At 38.5% G+C, this 25086-nt stretch overlaps 1 protein-coding gene across 1 annotated transcript in view; it reads right to left on the bottom strand.

Annotated features, from left to right (window-relative positions):
- EXOC4 (exocyst complex component 4) overlaps nucleotides 1–25086 on the bottom strand; it is an 818776-nt gene that overhangs the window by 68461 nt on the left and 725229 nt on the right. Inside the window, exon 15 of the mRNA XM_007982965.3 lies at nucleotides 735–876. Within this exon, the coding sequence (XP_007981156.3) occupies nucleotides 735–876 (142 nt within the window). The remainder of the gene's footprint in view (nucleotides 1–734; nucleotides 877–25086) is intronic.

The following is a 25086-nucleotide window of genomic DNA, read 5'->3' as shown; positions in this document are numbered from 1 at the left end:
TCAGCCCCAGCCACTCTTGGCAACTGCCCAGTATGCTAGTACTTGGTACATGTAGCTACCAGGCACTTAAAAATGTGGCCAGTCCACATTGTGATGTGCTGTAAGTATAAATGGGCACTTTCAAAAGCTTAGCGCAAAGGAAAATGCTGAATACCTCAATCACTTCTGTTGATTGCCTATTGAAATGCTGTTTTAGATATACTGGGTTAACTAAAATATATTAGTATAATTCTTTTACTTCTTTCCCTCTACTTTTTCCAATGTGACTCCCTTCTTGACTAGCAGAGCACTTTAGTAAAAATATGAATCACAATAAAGTCACCACAATAGCAAAGCTACCATATTTTGAGCACTTACTTTGTGTCTGGCATTGTGCTAATTATTATTCCATTTATAAAATCTCTATAAGTTAGAAACTACCATTTCCATTTTTAAAATAAGGAAACCGTGGTTTGTAAAGTTAATTAACTGGCCAACGATCGCCTAGCCAGCTGATAGTGACATTCCAATCCAGGTGACCTGATTTCATAGACCATGCCAGCTCTGAATTACCACACTCAAAATACACCGTGCGCTCAGTCACTGAATATGGCTAAAAATAACTTTCAGCGTAAAAAGGGATAACATCAATAATATGAGCCAGAAATTATGGTGATACTCCCTGGAAATAAGTAAGTGATTTATGAACCACAGTGCATTCAAATTGCAAGGTCCTGGGCTTGGCTGTATCATACCTCACTTCCAGATGTAAGACCAGCAAGCAGCGGTCAGCCATATCCTGGAACGATTTGGCAAGTTCACTGAGAGTCTGCATGATCTGCTCTGACACTGGGGGGAGATCCGTGTTCGTGTGGCTGTCCTGAGCAGGAGAAAGCACTGAAAAGTAAGGATAAAACACCAGTCATTTCATTAGATGCCTACAGATTTTTTTGAAATGACATTATTTTGCTGTTCATCTTGTTGTTTTTACTAGTTTGGGTAACACTAGTGTTGGCAGCATTAGAAGTCCAAGACATGATAGACTGTTTCTATATTTGATTGCACATAGAAGCTCAGTGGCTTATCTTGAATCAACTCATAGAATAATATTTAGTTTGGTGCAAAAGTAATTGCAGCTTTTGCCATTACTTTCAATGGCAAAAACCCTAATTACTTCTGCACCAACCTACAGAAAGAGAACCTCAGAGCTGGAAGAGGCCTTCACTATCATGCGGCCCAACCACCTGCTCTGTGCCTCCGTCTTCTGTGCACCTTCAAGTGGCTGTCCACATTCTGGTTGCACACTTATACAAATGCTGGTGAAGGGAAACTTAATACCTTTCGAGGTAGCCTGTTCCATCTCCAAACGATTTGACCATCTTACATCAAGCCAATATCTGCCTCCATTAACTTCTAATCATTGGCTCTAATTTTACCTAACTTTGCAATCACACATGTGTCAGTACTACAAGTATTGAAGATACCTCTTTTGGCTTCCTTGAAGTCTTCCCTTTTGTAGGTGGAATGTCCACAGTTCTTTACTCATTCTTCTAATGATTGAATTAAATCATTTTATAATCTCAACATTTACCTACCAAAACATTCGAATTTTCCTCTATTTCCCTTGAAATGTAGGACTCAGGACAAAACAGAACAAATACTACAGAAAGGGCTCACCAGTCTAGACATAATGATCAGTTCCCTTTTCCTAGATGCCATGATGCTTTACACCTCCCTAAATTCTGGGAGGTGGAAGTGCTAGTGTGCTATATTCCACTTCAACTCATATATAGCTTATGGCCAACTAAAAGCCCTAAAAAGGTCTTTCTGGAAAATTTGATAAAGCTACCTTCTATATATTTCCAAACCAATTTATTAAAATATTTAGCACCACTTAGACATTTTCTTCAAAGAAATGCTGGACAAAAATAAAAAACATTTGTTTATCTCTAAACTTCTATTGTATCCCCATTTCCCCACAATTTCTCAAAGATTACCAACCAACAATTTGGTAATCTCATTCAAAAGTTTTCTTAGCTCTCTGGAGCCTCAAAGTTTGGCTTTAAGCCATGGCTCCAACATTTCCTTTATGTGACCAAGAGCTAATTATTCAAATTTTCTCTGCCTTATTCTTTTATTTTGTAAAGTGAGGGTAATAGTATCTATATCATGGGGTTAAATGAATTAATGTAGGTGAAACACTTAGAATAACAACATATAAAACTTAATATAAACAAGAAACGTAAGCAATTATTATTCTTCTTTAGAAAGTGATTTTTTCAGGTTAGGTCTTTGATTTATTACAGCAACAGTAGACTTACAAAATAATTCCATCCATCCTTATTCAATTTCTGGTATGTTTTGCTTTTCTGTATGAAAATCCTTCTCTTTTTCAGAGAGTCCTTTGGAAGAAAGAGGCACTCTGGACTTAGGGAACATGGGAATTGGTGAGGCATCACTAACTCAGAAGGTCATTCACCTTATAGGGTAGAGAGCCAATGTCTTGCTATAGCGTGTAGTGTCTGCACTTATGACCTTTCAGCACTGTATCCATTCCTAAACTTTGCTAAGTCCAGAAAACGGCTTGGATAGACAATCCAGGCCTATAATATGTAAGGCTAAGTTCTTCTCTGTGGAACAAGATCGTAATAAGTAAAAATAACATGGCAAACATGAAAAAAAAAAAAAAAGAATGTTGTTCAAGGGAACTGATGGGTGAGGAGGAAGGGAATGTAGCAATGCAGACTTTAAATTATTGCCAGCCTTGGTATCATTCTAGATGTTTACTAACTTGATCTGCTGAAGCTTAGATGTATGACATTGCATCTCTTCTCTAACGTTAGCATTAATCATGTTGTTTGATCGCAAGGCAAGGTCACTGCTTTTGCAATGTTTTCATGGAACAGGCTAGAGGAAAGCAACTATACAACTGTAATATTTAAAAACATTTTAGGGCTTTTCAGCCCTTCAATTCCTCTATGGGGTGACAGTGACTGTAGCATGGAGAGTTATCTTGTATCAATGAGAAGAGGCAGAAATTGGACTTTGAAGTCTCACTCGTAGTCTGAGGTCCAAAGATACACTAATCGACCAAATTCCATCAAAGGCATTCTGGACAAATCCCGCCAAGAAACTTTAAAAATTCCCCTTTCCTATTTTATAAATACGTAATTTTATCATGTGGCAATTAACCACTGTCAGATTACAAATTAAGAAATATCTAAGTTGAGTAAGTCTATGGCAGATTAGCTGCTGAGGTGAAACTTAGAATGAGTGAGGTAAAAAGTAGTTTCAGGTAACAGCACACTGTACATTTCACTTGACTGTAATCTATGGCAAAAATATAACATTTTATTAAAGTAACATGAAAAATTATGCCCAGAGCTCTACTAGAAAGCTGGCTTGTGAGCTCCTCAGGGCTTACTGAAATTTACACAGTTTTCTTAACAAGAAGGAATATACTGAGCAAAGAAATACTAAGCATGGCAAACAAAGACAACACAAAAGCCATTAACTAGATCTTCAGTGTCAAATGAAAATCTATAAAAAAGCAATGCTAACACAATCTGCTTGGGAGGTTACAGTTAAGATATGAGATTACTAGACACACACACACACACACACACACCCTCATACATACCCTTTAAGAGGCTACATTGTATATTTATCTCCAGTATTGCTCTTCATATCAGCAGAGACCACACATATTGGACTTTAAATATGTTAGTGCTTGATCACTTTATGAAGATATGCACTTTGAGCTGTTTTTCTAATACTAGGGATGGGTGACAACAGATCATTCTTAGTATCTTTGTTCCTCCTATGACCACTGCATAAAGCATGCCATCTTTTATTTTTATTTTACTTTAAGTTTACTTTAAGTTCTGGGATACATGTGCTGAACGTGCAGGTTTGTTACATAGGTATACATGTGCCATGGTGGTTTGCTGCACCTATCAACCCATCATCTAGATTTTAAGCCTCCACATGCATTAGGTATTTCTCCCAATGCTCTCCCTTCCCTTGCCCTGCTCCCCTCGACAGGCATGGCACATATACGCCACAGAATACTATGCAGCCATAAAAAAGAATGAGTTCATGTCCTTTGTAGGGACATCAACGAAGCTGGAAACCATCATCCTCAGCAAACTAACACAGTAACATAAAACCAAATACCTCATGTTGTCACTTATAAGTGGGAGTTGAACAATGAGAACACACGGACACAGGGAGGGGAACATCATAAAGCATGCATCTTTAAGTCACCTAGTTAGCTGTTTGTGGCAGGATGATTGTGGCTTTCTGTACTACCTAAATATTATTCCATAAAAGGAAGCTGAACATTGGTCTTTGGAGCAGACACTGCTTTTTTGGTAAACCAGCAGCTACTTCCAATTTCATTCTCTGCCTTGCTCACTCCACTACAGATTCTGGAAAGCTAAATATTTGTAATCCCAGCCCTGTTTGTTGCTAGAGGTGGCCATGTATCATATCTGTCCACTGGCCCCCTAAGTAGAGTCTTTTGTGGCCATTGGGAAGTCTTTTGTTTTCCCCGATAAAAGGAGAATTGAGGCTGGTGCCACCACTTGCTCCCACTTTCCCCACTTTTCTGATTTGATCGAAGTACCTGAAGTTGCATCACCTTGCTATTGAGAGGAAAAGACCAAGAATCAGAGAGGTGCTGGACTAAGTATTGCTGAACCATCGGCCAAAAGAAGCTATTGCTTGACTTCAGACTTTTTGCTATATTAGAAAAACAAACACCTCTTTAAATCACTGCAAATCAAAAAAAATATTAATAATTTGCTGCCAAATTAAATCCTGTTTTCAGCCTCTGAAATTTTAAATTCTAATATCATATTCTCAGATCAAAAACTTTTCTTCTTTCAACTCTCTCCCACCCTCATTTCCATTATAACTTTAACGCTGTAATCCTCTCATTTTCTCCTGGTAGAAAAAGTCCCTCTTAGGACCCTCAGCATGGATTGCATGGTTGATCCCCTGAGCTACTCTTTGACCATAAACCTCAACTCCCTTGAATACTTTTCTTTCACTATAATTGCCCTAAAACTCACGTAACATTGAGTCAATTCTACAATTCATCATTTGACAGGAAAACAAAAGAACGTATTGTTCACTGATATCAAAACTAGACAAAGCGAAACAACAAAAAAGAAAACTACAGGCCAATATCCCTGATGAATATAAATGCAAAAATCCTCAACAAAGTGCTAGCAAATAGAATTTTACAACACATTAAAAATATCATTCACAGTGATCAAGTGGGATTCATCCCAGGGATGAAAAGATGGTTCAACATATGCAAATCAATAAATGTGATATATCACATCAACAGAATAAAGGATAAAAATCATATGATCATTTCAATAGATGCCAGAAAAAGCTCTTGATAAAATTCAACATCCCTTCATGATCAAAACTCTCAAGAAACTGGGTACAGAAGGAACATAACTCAACATGATAAAGGCCATCTATGACAGGCCCAGAGCTAGTATCATACTGAATGGGGAAAAATTGAAAGCCTTACACTAAGTGCTGGAATAAGACAACGATGCCCACTTTCACCACTTTTATTCAACAAAGTACTGGAATCCTAGCCAGAGCAATTAGGTAAGATAAAGAAAGAAACGGCATCCAAGGTGGAAAGGAAGAAATCAAATTATCCTTGTTTGCAAATGACATGATCTTATATTTAGAAAATCCTAAAGACTCCACCCAAAAACTCTTAGGACTGGTAAATGAATTTAGTACAGCTGCAGGATACAAAATCCACATACAAAAATCAGGCCGGGCGCGGTGGCCCATGCCTGGAATCCCAGCACTTTGGGAGCCCGAGGCGTGCAGATCACTTGAGACCAGGGGTTAGAGACCAACCTGGCTAACAAGGTGTAACACTGTCTTTATTAAAAATACAAAAATTATCCAGGCATGGTGGCGGGTGCCTGTAATCTCAGCTACTCAGGAGATTGAGGTGGGAGGATTACTTGAGCCTGGGAGGCAGAGGTTGCGGTGAGCCAAGATTGCATCACTGCATTCCAGCCTGGGCAACAGTGCTAGACCCTGTATCAAAAAAACAAAACAAAACAAAAATCCAGTAGCATTTCTAGATGCTAACAGCAATCAATCCACCAAAGAAATCAAGAAAAAAATCCAATTTACAATAAGAAAAACCTAGGAATAAATTTAATCAAAGTAAAAGACATCTGCAAGGAAAACTATAAAACACTGATGAAAGAAATGGAAGACACACACACAAAATGGAAAGATAGCCACACTCCTGGATTGAAACAATGAATATTATATTGAAATGTCTGTAGTACCCAAAGCAACCTACAGATTCAATGTAATCTCTATCAAAATACCAATGACGTTCTTCACAAAAATAGAAATAAAAAATCCTAAAATTCAAATGGAACCACAAACAACCCAGAATGGTCAAAGCAATCCTGAGCAAAAAGAAGTAAGCTGAAGGCATCACACTACTTTGATTTCAAATTGCACTACAAAGCTATGGTAACCCAAACAGCATGGTATTGGCATAAAAAACAGATACACAGACCAATGAAACAGAATAAAGAACCCAGAAATAAACACACACACTTAACAGCCAATTCATTTTGACAAAGGCACCAAGAACACACATTGGGGAAAAGACAGTTTCTTTAATAAATGGCACTGGGAAAACTGGCTATCTGTATGCCTAAGAATGAAACTAGATGCTCATTTTTTAACTTACTAAAAAAATCAACTGAAAATGGATTAAAGATTTAAATGTAAGACCTAAAAACTATGAAACTACTAGAAAAAAGTATTGGGGAAATGCTACAGGACATTGGTATGGGCAAAGATTTTTGGGTAAGACCTCAAAAGTGCAGGCAACAAAAGCAAAAATAAACAAATGGGATTACACCAAGCCAAAAAAGCTTCTACAAAGCAAACAATCAACAAAGTAAAGAGACAACCTATATAATAAAGCAAAATATTTTCCAACTATATACCTGGCAAGGGATTAATAACCAGAATATATAAGGGACTCAAACAGCTTCAATAGCAAAAACAAAAAAACAAAAACAAAAAAACAATAAACAATCTGATTTTAAAAATGGGCAAAAGACCTGAATAGACATTTCTCAAAAGAAGACATACAAATGGCCAACAGATATATGAAAAAAAAAAAATGCTTAACATCACTAATCATTAGGGAACTGCAAATCAAAACCACAATGAGGCATCATTTCTCACCAGTGAGAATGACTATTATAAAAAAGACAAAACAAAGCTGGTGAGGATGTGGAGAAAGAACGCTCATACATTGTTGGTGGGAATGTAAATTAGTACAACCATTATGGAAAACAGCATCGAGTTTCCTCAAAAACTAAAAATAGTACTACTATATGAGCCAGCAATCTCACTGCTGGGTATATCCAAAAGAGAAGAAATCAGTATATCAAAGAGATATCTGCACTCCCATGTTTATTACAGCACTATTTACCATAGCCAAAATACGGAACCAGTCTAAATATCCACCAACTGATGAATAGAGGAAGAAAATGTGGTAGATATACACAATGGAATATTATTCACCCATAAAAAGAATAAAATTCTGGCGGGGCATGGTAGCTCATGCCTGTAATCCCAGCACTTCAGAAGGTCGAGGCAGGTGGATCATGAGGTCAGGAGTTCAAGATCAGCCTGGCCAACATGGTGAAACCCTGTCTCTACTAAAAATACAAAAATTAGCTGGGCATGGTGGCAAGTGGCTGTAATCCTAGCTATTTAGGAGGCTAAAGCAGGAGAATTGCTTGAACCGGGACCTGGGAGGTGGAGGTTGCAGTGAGCTGAGATTGCGTCACTAGGCTATAGAGTGAGATTCCATCTCAAAAAAAAAAAAAAAAGAATAAAATCTTGTCAGTCGAGCAACATGGATGGAACTGAAGGTCATCATGTTAAGTGAAATAAGCTAGCATAGAAAGACAAATATCACATATTCTCACTCGAATGTGGGACCTGAACAGGGAATTTCAAGGAGGCTGTATGGTGATTACCAGAGGCTGAGAAAAAAAAGGGGGTGGAGGGGGAGAGGAAAGTTAGTTAATGGGCACAAAAATACACTTAGAAGACATAAGTTCTAGTATTTGATAGTACCATAGGGTAAGTATACTTAACAATAATTTATCGTATACTTCACAATAGATGGAAGAGAATTGTAATGTTCTCAACATAAAGAAAAGATAAATGTTTGAGGTGACAGATATCCCAGTTACCCTGATTTGACCATTACACATTGTATACATTTATCAAAATATCACACGAACCCCCCAAATAGGTACAGCTATAATATATTAATTTAAAAAGACAAAAATGTATAGATTGTTGCCACTAAAATGGATTTTAATTTCAAAAAAAGCTTTCAGTACCACATGTCAATCCTTTCCCTGGTGCTTGGCTAGCTCCTTCCCTTTCTCAGCAGTTTTTCCAGATTCACGCTGTTCTCCTCAGGCCCTTTGTACTACCTGCTCCCTATTAGTCCTCAACAGAGACGTCAAAAGAATCTTAGCACTGACTTTCTCCAGTCCCACCTCCTATTAACGCTTCAGTGTGCCACAATCTGACTCTGCCCTCACCTTTTTGTTCAAAACTTTTCTGGTAATAGCCATCAATGATACTGTAATTGCCAAATCTACTGGCTGCTCTTCAGTCCTCATCTCATGCAGGCTCTCTGCTATCTCTGAATTCACTGGCCCTTTACTTCTTGAAATCATCTTCTTTTGGCTTATGTGGCGTACTCTTCTGGGTGTTGTTTTCTCTCTCTGGCATTTCTTCCATAGTTTCCTTCACTGAATCCCCTTCCTTTAGTCCGTCCACAATGCCGGTGTTTCTGGGGACTTTCTCTTCTAGTGGTCTTCCTTACTTGCCAATATGTTCTGAGTGAGCTCATCCCTTTTCATTGTTTGCACTACTATCCATGAAATGATGACTCCTGAACCTTATTTGATTAATGATTTGCAAGATATTGCTACCTGTATATCCCATAGGCATCTCAAATGCAATGTGTTCAAAACTAAACTCATTATCTTTCTTTAGCATCTGCTCTCTATCCTGAATTCTTTTTATAGGTGATACATCAATCTGGGAGTCCAAACTGCAAACATGAGTGTAATTTTTGACTTTCTCCAGCAAAGACTAATTTCCACCAATTTTAGTTACAAATATTTTCTTAATATTTATTTTTTCTTTTCTGTATCTACTGCCACTTTCTTGGTTTGGACCCCATCTCTTCCATGGACTACTGCAATAGTTTCCCGACTGGTGTCTCTATTTCTTACCTGGCCCCCTTTTATCTAATTAAATATGAGTTAGATAAAATTATTTACCCAAAACACAAATTTGACTATGTTAATTTCTTGTATAAATAACATCAGTGTTTCCCACTGCTTATATGATCAAGTCTAAGCTCCTTAGCAAAGCTTTCCAAACCCTCCAGATTTTCTCCATCTCTCCATTCCTTTTTTCTCTCCAGCATATCCCCTCTCCAACCCTGGCCCTTTGATTTACCACCCTTTTAAAGCAAATTTCCTAAACATACCATGCTGTCTCATGATTCTACACCTTTGATGGCTCTTACTCCTCTTACAAAACTATTTATGCCTTGTCTGGCTCAGAAAGTCTTTTCTGATTCCCCAGGAAGGGTCAGTGGCTCTTCTGGATGGTTTCCCCACCCCTCTCAATTCTAGAAGTTATATTCCATTAACTATGTCTCCCTTCTGGATCATTAACTACTTCAGTGAAAGAATTACGTATTATATGTATTTTCCCCCATTCAAGGCCAGCAGAATAACTAGAGGCATTACAGAAGCTCAACCAATGCCTTCTTAATTAAACTGACCAATGCAATATGACAATGAACATAACAACAGATTGTTAAAGAAAGATCAGAAAAAAGAAGAAACAACTTGCCATTTATAACTCGAACTTTCTCCTTAGTTTTTCTGAGTATAATCTAGAGAGAGAGTAGGGATGGGGAAGTAGTTCATTATAGTTGGTTTCTGGGGATTCAGGAATCTAACAGAAATATCATTTAAAGCAATTCTGGTGAATCCCTATACCCCAAGTTCTTTCCCTATAAATCATGCTGCTGTTAGAAGCCACTTTAATTTCATGAGTTGTCAGTGCGCTTTGCTGCATCCACGACTTGGGGTCTCTCTTTACTATTGACATAAAAATGCCTGGCATTAAATACCCCGCATCTATCAAGGAAAGCCAACATACGAACTGTCATCGAGAAGTAATCAGACTAGGACATTAGGATGTCTCAAGTGGTTCCACATCCTAATATTAACCAGACTGAAATCTGTTTAGGTCTTAAAATTAGTTAAAATTGGACTCATTCAGACCCAGAAGAGCATCTGCTTTCAAGGATGCAGCTGCTACACTTTCAATGGCAACTTACTGTGACTTCTTTAATTGATTCATATGAGGATGTCCTTGTGCATCTGCAATATTATCTAAAATTGTTCCAGTATTAGCTTAGACTGGTATCAGCTGTCAGGAAAGCGAGAAAATGAAAAGGGAAAGATGGTTATCTCGGCAGGAAAGGAAAGGTTAACATTGTGAATTCAAACTTTTTAGAAGATAGAAAAAGACAGTGAAGAATGATCCCATGAAATTTTCTCACTGAAAACATTTTAGAAGATCAAATTTTGGTATAATAATGATTTCCAAATCCTCTTCCTATTTGTACAGAGGTGAAAGACACCACACAGTTTTCTACTCTAACTTGGGATAAAATAAGTTCGTTCTTTCTTTTCTTCTCCCTTCCTCTCTCTCCCCTCTTCCCTTCTTTCTCTCCGTCCTTCCTTTCTCTTCCTTCCCTATCTTTTCTCCCTCCCTCCCTCCCTTCCTTCTTTTTTCTCTCTCTCTCTTTTTCTTTCTTTCTAAGACAGCAATCCTCCCACCTCATCTCCCAAGTAGCTGGGATTATAGGCAAGCATCACCACGCCTGGCTAATTTTTTAATTCTTTTGTACAGAAAGGGTCTGGCGATGTTGCCTAGGCTGGTCTCAAACTCTTGGGCTCAAATGATTTTCTCACCTCAGCTTCACAAAGTGCTGGGATTACAGTGTGAGGAACCTTGCCCAGCCTCAAAATATTTAATTTTTAATCTTCAGTTTTCCTATTTAGAAAACTAATAATAGTACCTTCCTAACTCCTATAGCAGTATGTGACTAGGTCTTAAGACAACTCTGAAATCCTTTGATGTTGTTGCCTGGACAAAACTAAATACTTAAAAAAAAAATAGGAATGCTCATTAGGTCTGTGATATTAAGAATTCACAGGGCCTACAAAGTCAATGGGGACAGTGACAGGAGCCCCTCCATCTAACTTCTTTCCTCTCCTTAAATGCCTAAGGGATATGCTGCTATCACGCCTAACACTGGGATCACATTTGAGTGTCAGACACCATAATACTCCAGCTCCAAGCTAGAGATTTAATGCCAGCTAATTCTACCCCCAGTCTTCATAATTTCTCTGTACTACTGTCCCTGCATTTTATTTATTGCCTTGAATTATTTGGAAACCTATACAAACTAATCTTTCCTTACCCCAGTGCTTTGTATACTATAGGCACTAAATATGTGTTTCTTTAGAAATAAATTATGTACTTATGAAGCCTACTGGCTTTTGGATCAGAGGGGTGATCTTCATATGCTAAAGTAACTTTAAACTTTCTTGGAATAGAGATGTCCTTTTTTCTTGAACTAAGTCATTACACCAAACTAAAATTTCATGGTAACTATTTTTGATCACTCCTTCCTGAGTCCCATTTTCCAAAGCTACTACTCTTTTCCCAACAGTACTTGGCTTCTGCCACTATTAGCAATTCATGTATTTACTTGTTCTTTCCCATCTTCCAAACCCTCTATAATCTAGTTTTAAGTTCTTTTGCTATGTTTCTACATCAGGATGGGCCTTATCTAAGAAACATGTTTGGAAAGTTCTCTTCATTTTGCTTCCTATTTCAGAAGCAATAGTTGTTCTGCCTCCAAATAATAACTACCTCTTTTCACGGACCCCAGATATTTTAGGTTTGAACTACTAATTGCAAAATAAATAGATTTTGAAAACCACCATGCTCACTGATACTGTTCCTTCTGATTGCACAAGATGGGGACATAATGCACATTAGTCAGATTAGGTCCTATGCATGCATACACGTGTGTATAGCCAGCTGTGGAAATAAAGCCTACACTCTGAGGCACAACATGCAACCAATGAATCCTTTCACATCTCGATAACGGAGCAATCATTCCCTGCCATTTCACTGCTCTCTCTTTTTTGCCCACTTTTACAGAAGAAGGGCAGATGAAAGGGATTTATTAAGAACTGGGATGGAGAAAAGTGAAAGAAATCATCAGGAAGGATAAAAGGGATAAGAATGAGGGGAACTGGAGGATCGGGGAAAGGTGTCTTAATTATATGCGCTTTTCTATGGTCTAGTCACATAATTGGTAATATATTTATATTTAAAAAATGCTTCCTGAATATGGAGGTGTTGAAGTCAGATAAAATATAGAGATGAATGTCTAAATTTAAAATTTTTTATTTGGAAAGTAAGAATTGCAATTTGGGGCATACACAGAGAATGGGTGGTCTGTGACATAGCCAAAGAACAAAGAGAAGGTTAGGAGTCTTGTGAGAAAGACAAACACTATATATTGTTTTAAAAGAAAGCTCATTGGCCCTAGTAGCTGTCAAGCTCTGACTGGGAGTGACAGTGGTAGATAAAAGCAACTTTAGAGTCACAGCAGGTTGTTTCAGCAGCTACTAGGTAAAACTGGTCTTAGAGTTACAGCAGGCCATTTCAGCAGCTGGCCTTGTAGAAAATTTAATTCTTGGAGCAGGTGTAATGTACATAGAGTGATTTTACCTCTGGCCTCCTGAGTTGGATTTAGTTGGGGATGACAAGAATGACCCAATTTGTATAATGAACTTCCACAGAGGGGACATTTTATATTTGGGTATAGGAGGCAAAGACTTACTTTCTTTTATGTGGTACCATTTGTTATTTAAATGATCATTTGTTACACCTTCCCCCAACCACTGGTCATAAGACTATGGGCAATATAACTTCTAGTGTTTCTCAGAATGCTTCCTCCGAAATATCTTATATTACCCTAGCTACAAATAGTAACTCTTTGGGGAAGCAAAGATATACCTGTTCCATTCACTGCCCTGCTTAATGTCTTAGATGTCTCTACACTCGTTTGAGAATATATTATTATGAGCCTCCCAAAAAATAGTAAAAACCAAACTCTGCTGCTTAAGAGAAATTTTCATCTCTATGAAACCATACTCTTTGCTGCTGCTTCCCAGAGGAATATAATTTATTCTTCCACCTTTTATTACCTCTAGAACAAATTTCTTAACAACTCTAAGTCTCGTTTTCCTCAAATACACAACTTAGGGAGTTGTTGAGAGGACCAAATGGAAGATGTGGCACCTTGCACTGTGTCTGCAACAAAGTTAAGGGCCATCCTTTGAGCCCTGGTAACACTCTGCCTCTCTCCTACGGACTTAGTACATTTCATCTTGCACTGTATTTGCCCACAGCATTCCTAGTAGATTGTGAGATCTGTGATAACAAAAACAGTAACTACTTCTTCCTGGCATCTCTCAGTGTATAGCTCTTCCTTACTCTCAGTAGACTGCTGATAATGCTTGTTGAATTTTATCTTCAAGTTAAGGACAAATCAAAGAGTTTTATAACAATTTTTTTCATTATATTTTCACAATGCCTTTAACTTAATGTCTTCCAAATAGTTCATTTGCCTGGAACATTATTCTGTTTCAGGGTGAGAAACTAAAGCTCCAGGAAGGATATGAGCATCTGAAATGGAAGAATTACCCCAAATATCAAACTATATAGAAAGAACAAAGGAGATTCATGGAAGGCCCATTCTGATGAGCAAAACAAAAATAAGAGCCAAAGTAGAAATGGAGAGTCGTTCCCTTAGGCTACCACAGGATAAGAGGCCAGTTCTGAGCCAACAGTACACACTACACACTGCACAGCTCTGCAGAGAGAAAACTGCATCTGATTACTCCGGAAACAGTGCTTGATGGTAACAGGTCTGAGCAAGCCCTAGGTCCCCCAGGACATTTAGCTTTGGGGTCCTATCTGCATACAGTGCAAACCAGCATGGACACATGATTTTTATACCTTGTGATTGATAGTACAGACCTCAGTGTCTTTCAGTCCTGGGGAGAAACATTAAGATTGATTTTTCCTTTATTCCAAATAATCCTCCCTAAGGCTTGGTAAAAAAAACTCATCATTTGCTAAAAAGGCGTATGGTGTGGCCAATTCAGCTCTTGCCGGATATGAAAGAGAAACAGGATGGGTAGGGGAGTGGAGGCTAATGAACAGCTCCTGTTCTTCTGTTGAAAAGCACTATTGTGGTGCTATATTAGATTTCCATGGACTTTGTAAGCCTTTTGTATTTCTGTAAAACCCTGCATCAAAGAGCATCTAAAAGCATTAACCAATACTTAATCAGGTATTTTGGATGAATAAGGGACACAGATTTAAGCTTTGCAGAATTCTAGAGGCAAAAATATTACATGGCAGAGATAACATTTGTCTCTGTGTTCAAATAGGATCCTTCTAGCTTAAGCATTTGTAAATCTTCCAAAGAGCCTTAGGGAATGGCTTATTCACAGGTAAATTGGAAACATTAGGACCATTTACAAATGGTGAAACTGAACCAAACAGAAATAAAGCACACTTCCCAATATGACACAGCAAGTAAGTAGAAACAGAACTAAAGAAGCTGAATTGGAAGTCCCATATGGAGTTCCTCTTCAACTTAACTTTTTCCAGTTGCTTTATTTCATAGGTTTCTTTTTGAGGCAGCTGCATCACTCGTAAATTTGGATCTAAGTTGAAATACTCATTACCTTCTTCATATAGTTTGGATGTGTCCTCTCTAAACTTCATGTTGAAATATAATTCCCGATGTTGGAGGTGGGGCCTAGTGGGAGGTGTTTGGGTAATGGGGGAGGATCCCTAGGGCTTGGTGCCATCCTCACAATAGTGAATGAGTTCTCACAAGATCTGGTTGTTTAAAGTGTGTGAATCTCCTGCCTCTTTCTCCTGCCACGTGAGATACCTGCTCCCCTTCTCCTTCTGCCATGACTGGACGCTTCCTAGGAGAGGCCTCCCCAGAAGCAGATGCTGGCACTGTCCTTTCTGTACAGCCTGCAGAAATATGAGCCAATTAAACCTGTTTTCTTACAAATTACTCAGTCTCGGGTATTTCTTGATAGCAGTGCAAGAACAGACTACCATACCTCTTAACCAATAGCAGGTACAACCTCAGTTTTATCTTTGTATCTCCAACACATAATGTGTTTTCTGAAACCAGCAGGTAAGTACCAAGTATAGTGAACAGGAAGGTGGTCCTTTGGAGGCGGATTGACCTGAGTTCATATTTCTGACTTTCTCATATATTATACTATTTGGAAGAAGTTCTCTGTAACAGATTCCCCACCTGTGAAAGGAGAATCATCCTACCTAACTCACGGGGTTCTGATGATTACATGAGAAAATACATAAAGGTTTAGAACAGTGTTTGACACACAATTGCTAATACATGGCAATTCCTCCTCCTCCTCTTCCTCCTCAATAAAGGTGTTGAATAAATAACAAAAACCCAGTATCTTTTTAATTTAAACCTTTATTTTAGGTTGAGGGGTGCATGTGCAAGTTTGTTATATAGGTAAATTTGTGTCACAGGGGTTTGTTGTACAGATTATTTTGTCACTCAGGCATAAGCCTAATACCCAATAGTTATTTTTTCTGATCCTCTCCCTCCTCTCACCCTCAAGTAGGGCCCAGAGTCTGTTGTTCCCTTCTGTGTCCAGAAGGTCTCATCATTTAGCTTCCACTCATAAGTAAGAACGTGTGGTATTTGGTTTTCTGTTCCTGCATTAGTTTACTAAAGATAATGGCCTCCAGATCCACCCATATTCCCGCAAAAACATGATCTTGTTCTTTATGACTGCATGGTCTACCATGGTATATATGCACTGCATTTTCTTTATCCAGTCTGCTACTGATGGGCATTTAAGTTGATTCCATGTCTTTGCTATTGGGAACAGTGCTGCAGTGAACATTTGCATGCATATATATGTCTTTATAGTAGAACTATTTATATTCCTTTGGGCATATACCCAGTAATGGGATTACTGGGTAGAATGGTAGTTCTGTTTTTAGCCCTTTGAGGAATTGCCACCTTGCTTTCCACAATGGTTGAACTAATTTACACTCCCACCAAGAGACTATAAGTGTTCCCTTTTCTCCGCAACCTTGCCAGCATTTGTTATTTTTTTTACTTTTTAATAATAGCTATTCTGACTGGTATGAGATGGTATCTCATTGTGGTTTTCATTTGCATTTCTCTAAAGATCAGTGACATTTAGCTTTTGTTCCTGTTGCCTGCATGTATGTCTTCTTTCAAAAAATATCTGTTCATGTCCTTTGCCCACTTTTTAATGGGGTTGTTTTTTCTTATAAATTAAAACCCAGTATTTTTCATTCCATCTACAGTTTTATGTGGGCATTGGAAAAATGACTCTAGCTTTATACATTTGATGGCAAAATCTGAGAGCCACCAGACTGCAGAGGAAAATAGGCAGAATCTCAGAAGGCATGGCCGCTCTGACTGCCATGTGGATAACATCTGGATAACTGATTTATCTGGAAGAAGAAGCTGACCCTGCCACCAAGTACATAGATCATCACCGTGACTGGTTGTGTAATTGGTGGGGGCTCCTCTGAAGCATGTGAGAAGTGAAAAATACAGAATTAACTCGCTGACACACGGTAGACTTTGCAGGTGTAAATCTTGCTAAGACAATTTCTACTCAGTGAGGACAAGTGTGGCCACTTCTCAGCATGTGGTGAAGATAACAGTTAAGTACCTCCCCTTTAATCTCTTTAGGGTCAGACAGTCCCCATGCAGGCTGATTGACGAGGTGGTGTGATACACATATTGACTAATGCTTTGTGAAGGTTAATAATATATGACTATATTTCTGTCTTTATACATTAGTAACACATGAATACTATTCACACATCCATTCCAGTTCTGCCATGTAATCCCTAGAATAATTAACAGTTCATATAGATGCTTCCAGAATCAATTTTTTTAAAAAGTAAAAGATAATCTGTGTTTATGCCAGTTGAGAGTACATAGAGAATGAATTCAAGCTACATAGAGAAGCAATCATCTATCAGTTGTTTACACAATTTCAGGATATTACCTCAAAATCTAAATATCTTTCTCCAAGTAAAAGGATATGAGTATTCTTCCATTAACTAAGAACCAAATTCCTACATACACTTCTTTTGAATTGACAACCATTTCTTTTTGATTGGCCCAGAAAGTAGTAGTTACATTATGATTTAACCAGTTACTAACTGGATAACCTTGGGGAAATCATTAAACCTGTTTATCCAAGTGACTATTTTCAGCCTCAAAGGGTCATTGTAAGGATTCAATGATATAAAACACATAAAATATTTAGAACAATAATCAGCACATAGTAAGTGCTCAGCAAATCGGAGTGATCACTGTTGAACCCCCTGGTGAAGATCCTAAAAGAGTGAGATTCCTAGACTCATACTCTTACTCCTCGAAAAACCTCGCAAAAAATCTGACAACTGTGGGCCTAGTTGTTCATGGGGCTAATGGCCAGAAAGAAAATGATACATTAATATATTAAACATATACACTGGATAAGATCATGACATTTTGAACTTAAAATAAGGAATCATAGAAGTATGAGAACAACACAGGATTCTGGCAATGTTCAAATCAGTGAAAACACACAGGAGAGAAAAGGGATAAAGGCAGAGGGCAGGTTCAAATCTATCTTTTCATACATAAAAAGGGGAGAATGCCTTTCTCCAGTCTCCAGTTCATCCGTAGAAATGGCCTTCTTCAGGCATGAGGTAGGTGGTAGATTGGTAGGAAAGCCAGGAATGACGTTGAGGAGCAGCATGGAAGGAGATAAAGCAGCGTTTTTAACATTACTTTGAGGAATAACAGGGATCTCCCTTTCCGAGGAAAGGATGTCTGCCAAGCTAGGTTCTTTAACAAAGGCAACTTAGGGGTGATTTTTTTTTCTTTTCTTTTTTTTTTTTTTTTTTGAGACGGAGTCTCGCTCCGTTGCCCAGGCTGGAGTGCAATGGTGTGATCTTGGCTCACGGCAAGCTCTGTCTCCCGGGTTCATGCCATTCTCCTGCCTCAGCCTCCCCAGCAGCTGGGACTACAGGCGCCCGTCACCATGCCTGGCTAATTTTTTTGTATTTTTAGTAGAGACGGGGTTTCACCGTGTTAGCCGGGATGGTCTCGATCTCCTGACCTCGTGATCTGCCCACCTCAGCCTCCCAAAGTGCTGGGATTACAGGTGTGAGCCACTGCACCTGGCCACAATTTAGGGGTTATTTTAGGAATTCAAAGAATATTCACCAAAGCCTTGAAATTGTTCATGTGATTGAGAGATCATGTCTGCCTTACTCAAACAGGGCCTGGAATCAGCATTTCTTTCCTGACCACAGTTTATTTCCTTTCTGTCAAAGAGGCACTATGAGAAGGGAAGAGGATTACGTGAGTGTGATTCCTGGTGGCAAAGGTAAGACAGTAACGATTCTGAATCTAAAGAGCCATTATAATACCTATGAAGTTTTGACCTGAAATGATAGAAATTGTGTCATTTTCACCTGAAGAGACAGAAATTGGGTTATAAATTATGTTAATATGTACATAAAAACACTGACAAATCAAGTTTTCCATTAAGGCTTAAAACAGCTGAATCAGGATTATTTTGGAAAGATGCTTTTTATATTTTCTACCACAGGAGACTTGTTATTTTATCTGCTTTCTTGGAAATATGTTCATCTTCCTGTTACTCTAGACTAAATTTACTGTACAAGTGAAATGGGAAAATACCCTTGTGCCTTGTCTGTTGTCAACTCAGCGTCACCTCTAGCCACTTTCCTGGAAGCACAGGAACATTTACAACTTCTTACCAGAAGGGGTTTTGGGTTTGGATTCTGCCACTGAGAGGTACTCCCAAAAGATGTGCAAGGCAAAAAGAAAGGGAAGGCAGGATTCTCTTCTTACAGTGGCAGAAAGATGCTCAGGCAGCTGGCAAATCAGAAGCTTGTAGCAGCTTCCAGAAGAGCTCCTGCAGACAGCTGCTTCCTCGCAGCAGGAAGCTGAAATCCCCGGCTGCATTTCCTGATTATCCTCAAAGGCAGCAGCTAGATTCCTTGCTTTTTGTATCCTTCCAACTGCTGTCTAAGCCCTTTCAGCGATTTCTAAAACATCTTATTCCCTATATTAAATTCCTTCTTGCTTGAAATACCTAAAATGGTTTCTGTTTTCCCAACTGAGCCTTGATGAATGGATGTAACCTTCTACTCTTTGAGATATTTTTGAAGCGTGGCACTTAAAATCTCAGAGAAGACCGGAGCAGGAAGGAGTGAGGTGGAAGCATCACCAAAGATCTCTGGTCTACCTTTAATGCCATGCTGCAACCTCTAAAGCAAGGATTTTTAAACAGTGCCCTGCAGAGTTCCTAATCTCTGTTAAAAGACCAAATTACAACAAACGTATATCTTAACCGGCTTTTATTTGTGATTCTAGAATAGTGCAGCAGCCCAGATCAAAAATGGTTCAGAATGCTGCTCTACCACATGTGTAGATTATATTTATAGCCAGAGAAAAGGAAGTGGCATGTAATGCAAGGGATGTACAAAGCATGCATACTTAGTTAAAGCTCAGTGTTTGCCTCATTTGAACCTGGGTTGAAGAGTTGGCTGCCTATCACTGACTGAAGCTCGGCTGCTGCGATTGGCTGAGACTCAGCTACCTGTTACAAGAGTAGGTTCCAGTCTGTTTACACATCAAGTTAGGTTACGGTTCACTATGTACAAAGAACCCCTTAGGTCAAACTTAAAACATATACAGAGGGCCGGGCGCGGTGGCTCACGCCTGTAATCCCAGCACTCTGGGAGGCCGAGGCGGGCAGATCACAAGTTCAAGAGATCAAGACCATCCTGGCCAATGTGGTGAAACCCCGTCTCTACTAAAAATACAAAAAATTAGCTGGGCATGGTGGCGCATGCCTGTAGTCCCAGCTACTCAGGAAGCTGAGGCAGGAGAATAGTGTGAATCTGGGAGGCGGAGCTTGCAGTGAGCTGACATCGCGCCACTGCACTCCAGCCTGGGTGACAGAGCGAGACTCCGTCTCAAAAAACAAACAAACAAACAAATACACATAGGCAGCTTTGGGCCAAACTTAATTCAATTTAACATTCCTCAATCTCCATTCTCTCCATCTTGCCTTCTCTGCTTCCTTCGTCAGAGAGGCTCCACTTTGATTTGTTACCCAATTCGGATTTTATAGTAAAATTCTGCTGGAAGAAAGGGTTCCGCTGCGAAAACAAACCAACAAACAAACAATCACACACACACACAAAACAAACAAAACCAACCCAAAGCAAACAAAAAAACCACACACACAAAAACAAACAACAACAACGAAAAAACCAACCAACCCAAAGCAAACAAAAAACCAGCTGCTCACAAACCACTGTCTTTGAAAAGGAAGGATTTGGTCACAGCAAACAAGTTCCTACCACACTCCACTCTCTAGTTGCAAGCGAAGGTAGGGATAAAAGTCAAACATTTAAATTATGGCATCGTTCCTATAGGTTGAGGACGAGGGGGGAGGAAAATCTATATAAATAATATTTATTTGGAAGCAAGTGATTTGCTTTCTCCTTTCTCTTCATTATGTTTGCTATATAAACTCTACTATCTTTTTTTTTTTTTTTGTATTTAGTGAATACCAAACACATCATGAATTGCTCTTATTCTCAGTAACACACACAAGATTCCCTTGCAAAGCAGATTCAGCCTTCCCTTCAGAAAGTGTTTCACAGGACTATTTTACTTTCTAACTTTTTAGAAAAGTATGCCACGGGTTTCTACTATTTTCTAGAAACCCAGGTTAAAGATGTAGACCCCATCAAAACAGACTTCTTAGCAGGGTCACTCAATTTGGAGCTGCTTTCAATTACTCTGTAAAAGCTTCAGCTTAAGACTGAATGTATCTTCCAAACAAAGTCCATGCCTATGAGTACACTCAGTGTGTTACAACTTCTGGGCTCCACAGGTTAGACCACCAAGCCTCAAGCAAGTTTTTGGCAATTAGGTTAAAGGTATGAAATTGAGAAGGAACCACCTATCGAGGCAGAAAAGCTTAGCTCTCTTTGTTCTAAGGCTCATTCATCAGAACATTCACTTTTAAAAAGTGAAACTTAAAGTTTTGCATGTTCCCTTGCTGGATTAAGTCAAATTTGATTTTCAGAGAAACAGTGGGTTGATCCTGGTAAACCTTGATTTGTTAGGACATAAGAGCTAAGTTAAAAATATATATATTCATACCGATTTATAAACCAAACAAAGGTGTTTGAGACTGTGGCAAGACTTGGTCTCTGATTGGTAACTACAAGGACATATGCATAATGCCCCTGTTCCTTCCATGGTAAGGCCTGTCCATTTTCTTTCAGTAGCCCTTGGACACCTATGATACTTTTTATCCCTCCTGTGAACCATGTTGGCTTCTGGCACTCATCATATTCTTTTCCATGGGCTATCATATTGGATCATTGTCTAACATTAGTCTGTAGTTTCTAGAATTTCTTCTTCACTCTGTTTTAAGAATAGGAATATCTGCTGTAATCTGGGTGTTCTGTCACTTTTTACATGCTCTACAATTTCTCAAATTCAGCAAATTTCCTTAACACCCTCGGATTTGATCTATTTAAGTTCTACTCTAAAGAAGCCAGATGCCATCTGACACTTTCCTCACCTTTGTTTCTTATCACAACTTGTCTTATCCTTACATTTGAAGAGCAGGCCCCTTTCTAAATAAGACAGAAACAAAAGAGAAGTTAGAGAAGTTCCGGATTTTCTTTTTGTTTTTTTTGAGACGGAGTCTTGCTCTGTCGCCCAGGCTGGAGTGCAGTAGCGCGATCTCGGCTCACTGCAAGTTCCGCCTCCTGGGTTCATGCCATTCTCCTGCCTCAACCTCCCAAGTAGCTGGGACTACAGGCACCCGCCACCACGCCTGGCTAATTTTTTGTAGTTTTAGTAGAGACGGGGTTTCACTGTTTTAGCCAGGATCATCTCCATCGCCTGACCTTGTGATCTGCCCGGTTCTGCTTTTTCTTAACATTACATTCACTACTTCACCAATCTGTGGACCTATCTGTTTCATGTTCTCTTTGTGCCTAAATATAGCCACACACTGCATTTTGTGGTCCTTAGCATCTCTGATGACCATTAAGTCATTCTAGGCTTCAGCCTCCCCAACATTGTACCTACAGGTCCCCTGGACATTTTGTGTGCTTGCTATATGCACTCATCTGTGATTGACTGCAGGACTTTTCTTTCATTTTTTAAATATATCTTCTTCTACGTGACCTCATCAGAGAGTTCTCTGAATGCTACACAATAGTGTGGTGGTTAAAAGCACAGGCTGTGAAGGCATACGAAATAGGTTCAAATTTTGGCTCCACCATTTAATAGCTGTGTGTCCTTGAGTTATTTTAATCTGTGACTCAGTTTCCCAATTTGTAAAAATGAAGATTATGATATCTACTTCTTGGGTTATTGTGAAAGTGAAGAGTTGTCTGTGTGTGTGTGTGTGTCTGTGTGTGTGTGTGTGTGTGTGTGTATTTTAGAATACACCTTGTTAATGAATGTTTGCTATTACTTTTTGCTAAAATTACTGAGCATTTTATAGTTTAAATGTTACATTGTATAATCTCCTACCTCTCATCATAAATTACATTCCCTTTGACAGGTTTCTATTCATGAGATCATACCTACATTTTCTCCAAATGTCTAAAAATTTAACTTTCTGAAAACTAAACATCTAGCTATGCCTAGTGTTTACTTTCTTTGCTGTGTAAATTCCAGTATGATATGAAAATATTCTCTAAAGATTATTGATTTTTACTTTCCCGTGAATTCTTCCCTTTGGTCAGAATTATGCACAAAATGGTGGATCTCCACGTGTTTCTCTCTTGAGAAGAAACATCATCTAAAAGATAAGTCAAGAACTTATCATTGTAGTTTGGCTGAATTTGACTTCTGGAAATGTCAAGCTAATTGAAACTATCCCTACCATCCCCATATCAGTGTCATCATTTATGTCAAGAAAGCATGATCCAGACCCTATATTTCACTGAGTGAATAGTATACTTTTATGAAAATATCACTTGCTTCTTCCTTCTTCATTTATTTTAATCTTCATTTGAATATTTTTTCTAATTTCTCAGAGAGGTGAATTTCCAAAAGATATTTTCCACACTGTACTTATAAACAAGGATGATGGATAAATATTTGTACTTTCCTCCATATGAGATACAGAACTCAAAAAATAAAAATAAAAATAAAAAAAGGTACAGGAATTTATAGAAGGCTTGATTGGTTGCTGCAAATGGTCCATCTGGTACTTCGCCATAATTTTGGGTGAAAGCATTATACATAGAGCAAAGATGTTGATAAGTACTTGCAAAATCAATAGATTCAATTCTCAGTGAAACTTATACAGAATTCCGTAATTTTATTTTAGTTAGTACCATCAACTTTTACTTTCATTAAACCATTCACAAGGACTACTAATGAGCTGAGTTACTTTAGGGACATTCAAAAGCTTATTGCTCAGGGTGAGAATTACCTTCTTTGCCTTTGTGTTTTGAACTCTTTCAGGTTGTTTAGCTGCTTATAATTCTTCCTGTTAACCCCAAAACAGAACTCTTGTTTCACTCTATCTCCCAAATGGAACAAATACAGGGCACGAACAAAATGCCATTCAAGTGAGTCCATGTTGCTGCTTCTAGTAGGTATGTCTGGAGAATAATCTAAGATTAGATTTGTGTATTACAGACCAAATAATATGACTACAAATATCTTTATACTGGAAGAGATTTCTATGAATCAATAGTATATCCTAAGGAAAACTTTCTAAAGTTCTAGTTCAACTAAATAATTTGGACAGTTTTCTTTTGTTGTTTGTATTTAGAATTAAGCTGTAATACACATCTGTGATGTGCAGGTCAAGTTTCATTTTAATAAATGTCATTTTAACATATGGTTCTATTTGGCATAGACGATTCTGCATCCTAGCACAGCGCTTAATATAGCCATAGTGTGACTAGTTGTACAGACAAAGAACTTGGTAATATTTTTGATGCCCCTGTTTCCTGTACTCCCTGTAACATTCTTTCTTAGTATTTCTTGAATCCAACCCCACTATCTCTGCCTTGGTATAGTCTGCTATGGTTTAAATGTGTCCCTCAAAAAGTACGGGCTGAAAACTTAATCCCAATGCAATGATGTTAAGAGGTGGGACCTTAAAGAGGTGACTAGGCCTGAGGGTTCTATCCTCATGAATGGATTAAGGCCATCATAGCAGGAGTGGGTTAGTTATGAAAAGGCTGAGTTTGCAGCCCTGCCCCTTTTTCTCTTGCCTTTTCATCTTCTGCCTTCCACCTTCCACCATCGGATGATGCAACAGGAGGGCACTTGCCAGATACAGGTCCCTCAGTTTGGGACTTCCCATCCTCCAGAACTATAGGAAATAAATCTTTGTTCTTTATAAACTAGCCAGCCTCAGGTATGATGTTATAGCAGCACAAAACAGACTAAGACAAATCCTTTGCCATCTATCATTCATATTAATGCATCAGGTTTCTAAATAATCTCTTGCCTCAAGAATTATTCTTTTCCAATTCATTCCTCTATATTCTTACAGGAGAAATAATTCCAAAATACCATCTGATCATATCTCTTTTATGTCTAAAATCTTTCAATAGCTTGACATTGTCCTCCACATAAAATCTCAACTGACCTTGCCTACATCTCTAGCTTCGTTACTTCTTGCTGCTCCCCTATAGTAAGCCCTGCAATGTAGCCCTACTGAATATGTGAATTACCCTGAA

The sequence above is a fragment of the Chlorocebus sabaeus genome, chromosome 21, assembly GCF_047675955.1.
Source record: "Chlorocebus sabaeus isolate Y175 chromosome 21, mChlSab1.0.hap1, whole genome shotgun sequence".
NCBI lineage: Eukaryota > Metazoa > Chordata > Mammalia > Primates > Cercopithecidae > Chlorocebus > Chlorocebus sabaeus.
This window is presented reverse-complemented; position numbering and strand designations above follow the sequence as displayed.